Raw genomic sequence first — 8032 nt, 5'->3', positions numbered from 1 at the left:
TATCCTAGAGTGCTCCATTGTGACCACTCTGGACAGCACTCTCAACTCAGATACACTGGCCTTGTAGATAGGAAAAGCCTCGCAAACTTTTGAATTTTATTTCTTGTTTGGCCAGCGTGGAGAGCTGATCAGCACAGGTGACCGTGCGGAGCTCATCAGTAGAGGTGACCATGGAGTCCCAGAATTGCAAAAGAGCTCCAGCGTGGACCAAACGGGAGGTACTGGATCTGATCACTGTACGGGAAGACGAATACGTGCTATCAGAACTCCATTCCAAAAGATGAAATGCCAAAATATTTGAAAAAATCTCCACGGGCATGAAGGACAGAGGTTATAATGGGGACCTGCAGCAGTGCTGCAGAAAATGTAAGGAGCTCAGGCAAGCCTACCAAAAAACCAAAGAAGCAAACAGCCGCTCCAGGTCAGACCCCCAGACATGCCGCTTCTATCATGAGCTGCATGCAGTTCTAGGGGGTGCACCTACAACTACCCCACCCCTGTACATGGACTTCTGCAAGGAAGTCTTACACAACAGGGATGACGATTTTAGGGATGAGGAAAATGGTGATGATGATGAGGTTGAAGATAGCACACAGCAAGCAAGTGGAGAAACTGTTCTCCCCGACAGCCAGGAACTGTTTATCATTCTGGAGACATCACCCTCTTAACCCGGGCTCCTGGACCTTAAAGGCGGAGAAGGCACCTCTGGTGAGTGTACCTTTGTAAATATAATACATGGTTTAAAAGCAAGCGTGTTTAAATGATTAATTTGCCCTGAAGACTTGGGATGTATTTGCGGCCAGTAAAGCTACTGGAATTCAGTCAAGCAACATCTGTTCTTTATCTCTCTGTGTTATCCTCAGGAGATTGATATCATTCATGGTCACCTGGTTGAAATAGAGGAATTTTATTAAGGGGACATTCAGAGGTGACCGTTCCTGCTGGAATGTGTGCCTGTGGCTGAAAATAAATCATCCCTGCTATTAGCCACGCACTGTGGGGAGGGGTGAAGCAATCATCCAGAGAATTGGGTGTGTGGGGGAGCTTAGTTGGGTTTATACTGCATGTTAACCCAAAACCCACAGGCCCTCCTTTTAAATGGCCAACCCATTTTTTTCCTCCTGCAGCTGCAAATGTTTCAATGCTCCCCCTATCATCTCCATCCCAGAGGCTAGCACAGATAAGACGGCCAAAAAAACCTGCACTTTTGCAATGAAATGTTCTCTGAGCTCATGCAGTCCTCCCACACTGAAAGAGCCCAGCAGAATGGGTGGAGGCAGACAATGTCAGAGTCCAGGAAAGCACAAAATGAATGCAAGGACAGGAGAGGATAGATGGTTGGAGCAAGAGGAGTGATGGCAGCAGCATGATGAGAGGAGGCAGGCTGCAATGCTGAGGCTACTGGAGGATCAAACTGACATGCTCCGGTGTATGGCTGAGCTGTAGGAAAGGCAGCAGGAACACAAACCACTGCTGCAGGCCCTGTGTAACTAACCACCCTCCTCCCCAAGTTTCATAGCCTCCTCATCCAGACACCCAAGAATGCAGGGGGAGGAGCTCTGGGCACCCAACCACTCCACCCCAGAGGACTGCTCAAGCAACAGAAGGCTGGCATTCAATAAGATTTGAAGTGCAGTTTGGCCTTGTCCTTCCCTCCTCCCCTCTTCCACCACCCCACCCAGTGCTTCCCTCCTCCACCATCCCTCCCGGGCTACCTTGGCAGTTATCCCCCTATTTCTGTGACTAATTAATAAAGAATGCATGAATTTGAAACAACAATGACTTTATTGCCTCTGCAAGCGGTGATCGAAGGGGGGAAGGGAGGGAGGTTGGCTTACAGGGAAGTACAGTGAACTAAGGGGGTGGGTTTTCATCAAGGAGAAAGAAACAGAACTTTTACACTGTAGCCTGGCCATTCATGAAACTGGTTTTCAAAGCTTCTCTGATGCACAGCGCGCCCTGCTGTATTCTTCTAACCACCCTGGTGTCGGGCTGCGTATAATCAGCAGCCAGGTGATTTGCCTCAACCTCCCACCCCGCCATAAATGTCTCCCCCTTACTCTCACAGATATTGTGGAGCATACAGCAAGCAGTAATAACGATGGGAATATTGGTTTTGTTGAGATCTAACTGAGTCATTAAACTGCACCAGCACACTTTTAAACATAGGCATTTCAACATCCCCAACTGTTGTTTTCTGGTCTGGAAAGTAAGTCCCTTGCTGCAGCCATTCAGATAGACCAGAGTTTCTGAAGATGCGAGCGTCATGTACCTTTCCCGGCCATCCCACGTTGATGTTGGTGAAATGTCTCTTGTGATCCACCAGTGTCTGCAGCACCATTGAAAAGTACCCCTTTCGGGTTTATGTACTGACTGCCTTGGTGCTCCAGTCCCAAGATAGGGATATGCATTCTGTCTATCGCCCCACCAGTTAGGGAATCCCATTGCAGCAAAGCCATCCACTATGACCTGCACATTTCCTAGAGTCACTACCCTTGCTACCAGGTTAGTCATTGCCTTGGCTACTTGGATCACAGCAGCCCCTATGGTAGATTTGCCCACTCCAAATTGATTCCTGACTGACAAGTAGCAGTCAGGTTTTGCAAGCTTTCAGAGGGCTATCACCACTTGCTTCTCAACTGTCAGGGCAGGTCTCATCTTGATATTCCTGCACTTCAGGGCGGGGGAAAGCAACTCACACAGTTCCATAAAAGTGGCCTTATGCATGCAAAAGTTGCACAGCCACTGGGAATCATCCCATACCCACAACACTATGGGGTCCCACCAGTCTGTACTTGTTTGCCAGGCCCAGAATCAGCATTCCACTGTATCAACCAGCCCCATTACCACCATGATGTCCAAATTGCCAAGGCCCGTGCTTTGAAAGAAGTCTGTGTCCATGTCCTCATGACTCTCGTCACTGTGCTGCTGTCGCCTCCTTGCCTGCTTTTGCAGGTTCTGGTGCTGCATATACTGCAGAATAACGTGCAAGATGTTTACAGTGCTCATAACTGCCACGGTGATCTGAGTGGGCTCCATGCTTGCCGTGGTATGGTGTCTGCAGGAGAGCAGAGTGGCAGCGGAAGCGTGACGATGGTTTGCAGCCCTATTGTACCGTCTGCTGCCAGAGCAGGAGAGCAGAGTGGCAGCAGAAGCGGTTGTTCGACGACAATGGTTTGCAGCCCTATTGCACCATCTGCAGCCGGAGCAGGAGAGCAGAGTGGCAGCGGAAGCATGATGATGTTTGCAGCCCTACTGTACCATTTGCTGCCAGCAGCACCCAGGACACAACAACGGTGGCTGAGTCGAGAGGGCTGCACACTTGCCATGGTATGGCATCTGTGCAGAAAAAAGCATGAAACAATTGTCTCACGGAGGGAGTGGCGACTGACATGTACCCAAAACCACCTGCAATAATATTTTTGCCCCAGCAGGCAGTGGGAGCTCAACCCAGAATTCCAATGGGTGGTGGAGACTGCAGGAACTGTGGGATAGCTACCCACAGTGCAATGCTCTGAAAGTCAACACTAGCCTCGGTACTGTGGACAAACTCCACCGACTTAATGTGCTTAGTGAGGACACACACAAATGACTGTATAAAATCGCTTCCTAAAAATTGACTTCTATAAATTCGACGTAATTTCGTAGTGTAGACACAGTCTGCAGACCTCCATGGACCACAGGTTGCAAACCACTGCTCTAAGGAACTATATTTTATTGTCTTCCCCTGACCTTTAATTAATACATATTTAGAAATCTATATCTAAATGAACTCACTGGGGCAGAGTTCATTCCTGTTGTGTGGAAGGGCATGTCTGTTTCCGGGGATTATTGGTACACTGTAGCTGTAGGGGGCAAAGGAGTCAGCCAATGCATAGGCAAGTGTCAGCTTGTTAGTGTCACCTCTGACTGCAAGGCTCTCCAGTCCTTCTAAATCAAGCTACTTCTTTTCCTGGCACAAGTGTTCCATTCATAACTTAGTTCAGGAAATGTGTAATAGCCATTACAATGTGGCTTGTAAGATGTAGTTAAATTTAAATGACGGGAAAGGAAAATGTACTCTAATTATTCACTTTCCTTGTAAAGATCAGTTGCTGTATGCAGCTTTGTGTGAAGAGTTCACCTAATGTAGCGCAGCGTATTTGCCTCAGCTTTAGGGGAACTTGCTAGGGCTATGTCCTAGTTGTAGGAAGGAGGACAAGGTAGTTTATCCTCCCTCTACTTTACAGTACAAGTTTAGAAACAATTGTATTCTCTTATAGCAAAAGTAACTATAGTATAGTGGGTTTGAGAAGTCTATCAATATGGTGAAATATTTAGCATATAGAAAAAATATTGATATCTTTTCCAATAAAATGAACAATGCTGTTGGAAATCAACACAAACACAATATCAAAGGTTTCTATAGTAAATGACAATGCAACTTGGTATCTCTAAAAGTGCATGATTCTGGGGGAATTTAGAAATAAATAGGGTACATTTTCAAACAATTCAAGAGTCATACGTTGACTGCATGAAATACCATATCCTGTAGGAGATCTGTGCCTTTAACAAGCAGCATGTCTCCAGGTTAACTTTTAAAAAAAGTAAGTTACAGAAGACAACATGAACATTAGAGTGAACATATAAACTGAAGTCTTTTTTCTTTCCGTATCTAATTAGCTCATAACCACTGAAGATTTCTGTCCATCTCTACAGTTTGTTCTACATAATGGAAAAAAGAAGTCTTAAAAGTTGTAAAATATGTACATTAGCATAGCAGTCCTGAGACTGAGTTCTGAGTTTTCAGGAATCCTTGTCAAAGCCAGTTCCCCTTTAAATACTTTGAACTTTAAAGCTCTTATTTGTCATGTAAGTACGTGTTTCCTGTTTTCACATGATAGTTCTACAGATTACATTTTTAAAGCCTTCTACCTCATTCATAATTTCCTTTGAAACTGGAAAGTTTTCTTTCTTTGAAAAATCATGGATTCACTTTTTTTTTTTACCCCAAATAAAAACAATCTGATGAGGTATTATGAGTGAATATGAAAGATCTTTTTGAATGTCTTCTTGAAGTTCTCATTACAGAGGGGATATATGAATGGATTTAAAGTGGAGTTCACATAACCAAGCCAAATAGTGAACATATGTAAACTGTAGTTGCAACAGCTTTGACAACAGGCTATTACCATAAACAGCACAAAATAGGGAATCCAGCACACCATAAAGGCTGCCATTATAAAACCCAGCTGCTTGGCTGCTTTCCTCTCCCTGTTTACATGCACCCCTTGCATAGACTGGGTGCGCAGTCTCCACCAGGTGCTCTTCAGGTAACTGAGGCCTGCAGAGTCTTTGTTAGTGTTTGCCTCAGCACTAGAAGCTGCTGGGATCAGGGTGAGATCGGAGTCATTTTTACAGGAGGCCCCCTCAATGAAAGTGTGTTCATCTGATGTGTCACTTAACTCTGGAGCCTGTGAGCAAGACCCCTTCTTGACAGGCACATACTTCATTCCCACTTTATCTGGTCCTAGCTGAGTCTTGGCAATGGCAAGGGGAAAACAGCTCAGTTTTACTACCTTGCTGTCACCTTCTGTAATGAGAGCCTTTGGGGGTTTGTCAAAGCTGCTGAGTTCAAGCTTTGCCCCCATACTTTTGGACTGAGGGAAGTAGAGATTTACATTGCAGCAAGGGTCTACAGAGCTTCCTTTTGAAAGACCCGTGTTTATATCTTTATTTGGCTTTTGATGGCAAATGGTTTGCTTTTCCTGCACCTTACCACGATGTATACTTTTGCTTTCTGAGAAAGACCGAAACGATCCATTGATTAGCTCTCGGTGCTGACAGTGTTTCCGGACAGCCTTGTATATTTTTGCATAGAACCATAACATCAGGAAAGATGGGACATAGAAGTTGACAATAGCCGTCAACACTTTAAACCAGGTGACTGTGGAGAACTCTGTTTCACAGGTCCCTTCTTCCACTTGCCGTTCCCTACCATTGGTAAAAGTACGCCAGCCTAGAATCGGTATGATCCACAGAAAAGAAATCAGCCAAGCTCCAGAAATCATCACCAAAGCTCTACTTTTGGTCCGGTACTTGAGATACTTGAGTGGCTGCTGAACTGAACGGTAACGATCTAGGCACAATATAAAAAGGTTGAAGATGGAGGCTGTGGAGGCTACATAATCCATTGAGAGCCAGAATTGACAGGCTGGTCTGCCCAGTACCCATCTGTGCTTCAGTAGGTACATAATGTTCAGTGGCATAACAGCTGCACCAACTATAAGATCCGCAACTGATAGGCTGACAATGTACAGGTTCCCAACTGTATGCAGCTTTCTTTCTACTTTCACTGCATATAGGACCAAAATATTCATGATGACTGTAATCAGTGAGATGCTCCCCAGGGCCACCCCTAGCGGGATTGGGTGAGCCTCTGTTGAGTTCTTTGTTTCACACATCTTTTGCTCAAGATCACAGAGGAGAAATCAGGGCAGCTGTCAGGATCCTGGTAATGCACTCTTGTTTACAAGCGTGGTTGAGTTTATGGTGTGTTGCGTTCTGGTTCTTTTGGTGACTCTGTAAGAGAAAAAAATAGCATCATAGAAATGTAAGACTATAAGGGACTTAAAGAGGACACCTAGTCCATCTCCCTGCCTCTCTCCCCAGCTGACGTAGGACCAACTAAACCTAGACCATCCCTGACAGGTGTTTATTTAACCTGCTCTTCAAAGCCTCCAATGACAGGGATTCCACAACCTCCTTTGGTTCAATAATTGCAATAAAATAAAAAGAATACTGCACACTTTAGCATAATATCTCCCCTTTGACAGGGCTTTTCAAACATTAATCAATTTTAATTAAGGCTTGGAAAGGTCAAGTGAGCTGTATGAGGAATATATATGGTCTTATTGATGTTAACAACTTTACCTGGGATTCTATAGGTCTGAAGAATATTCCACAATATATGTCTGTGCAGGCCGTCAGATAAGTCTGAAAGTCAGTGAAACTGGTGATAGGGAGGAGGTGAGGGGGAAGCTGCCATTCTAGACATCCTTTGATGATTATCTTTAGTGTAAATATCTGATCTACACACAATCTCTTGGGCCTGAATCCAGCTAGTTCTTCTCTAATCTTTGCATCCACTGCCTCTTTCATCCTATGTAGTATCATGCTGCAGAAGATTTTCCCTACAACAGAGAGTAGTGTAACTCCTCTCTAGTTACAGTCAGTGAGATCACCCTTTTCAGGCATTCTGATAATGATTCCATGTTTTGACTGGTCAGGAAGGGTCTCTTTTTTCAGACTTCATTCAACAGTTCTGTCAGTTTTGTTAGGGTGGTTATACCAACTGCTTTTAGCATTTCTGCTGTGATTTGATCATCTCCTGCTGCTTTGTTTTTCAGCTTCTTGATTACAGCCTATATTAGTTATCAGCATCACTACATCACTAAGGCCATTATGGAAATGCAAAGTGCTCTGTAAGGGGGAATAATCAGACAGAGAAGTTCAAAGTGGGTACTTGTGTGAAATAGGGTTCCCTTCTAGCTCTGGTGCTGTTTGGCATTACCATAGATTGGTTAATGAAGAAGTGTATTAGCAACACACACACTGGTATAACATGGGTAGATGGAAAATGCCTTGAAGATCTAGACTCTGCTGATGGTATTGTGCTATTGAGAAACACTCTGAAAAGCTACAATCAAAGACAGATAATCTGGCAACAGCAGCCAGGCTGGGCTCAGAATCAGTTATGCTGAAACAAATATCCTCAAAACCCAGATGTCAAGTAACAACATTACATTAGAAGGCTAAAACATCAAGAAAGTAGTATATTTTTTCTACTTGGGCAGCACCTTGTTAGCCAACCGAGACCTTGTAGGAAGTGACATCAAGAATAGGAAAGGCATCCACAGCATTCACTAAACCCAACAACGTATGGAAATCAAAGATATACAGCATAAGAACAGAGTTATCTCAATTATTTACTATCAGGTTCTCACATTCTGATCCAGATATTTGGGGAAGAAACTTTCAGTCCATCCAGATT

At 44.4% G+C, this 8032-nt stretch overlaps 1 protein-coding gene across 3 annotated transcripts in view; it reads right to left on the bottom strand.

Annotated features, from left to right (window-relative positions):
• Positions 1-3666: 3666 nt before the first annotated feature.
• The window catches only part of HRH1 (histamine receptor H1), a 94667-nt gene continuing 90301 nt past the window's right edge, over positions 3667-8032 (bottom strand). For all 3 annotated transcript variants that reach the window (XM_030571043.1, XM_030571044.1, XM_030571045.1), the window contains one exon: positions 3667-6561. In XM_030571043.1, the coding sequence (XP_030426903.1) occupies positions 5016-6443 (1428 nt within the window). In that variant the 5' untranslated portion in view covers positions 6444-6561 and the 3' untranslated portion in view covers positions 3667-5015. The remainder of the gene's footprint in view (positions 6562-8032) is intronic.

This window comes from Gopherus evgoodei, chromosome 7 (assembly GCF_007399415.2).
Source record: "Gopherus evgoodei ecotype Sinaloan lineage chromosome 7, rGopEvg1_v1.p, whole genome shotgun sequence".
Taxonomy (NCBI): domain Eukaryota; kingdom Metazoa; phylum Chordata; order Testudines; family Testudinidae; genus Gopherus; species Gopherus evgoodei.
The sequence above is the reverse complement of the archived record's forward strand: the minus strand, read 5'-3'. Positions and strand labels throughout refer to the sequence as shown.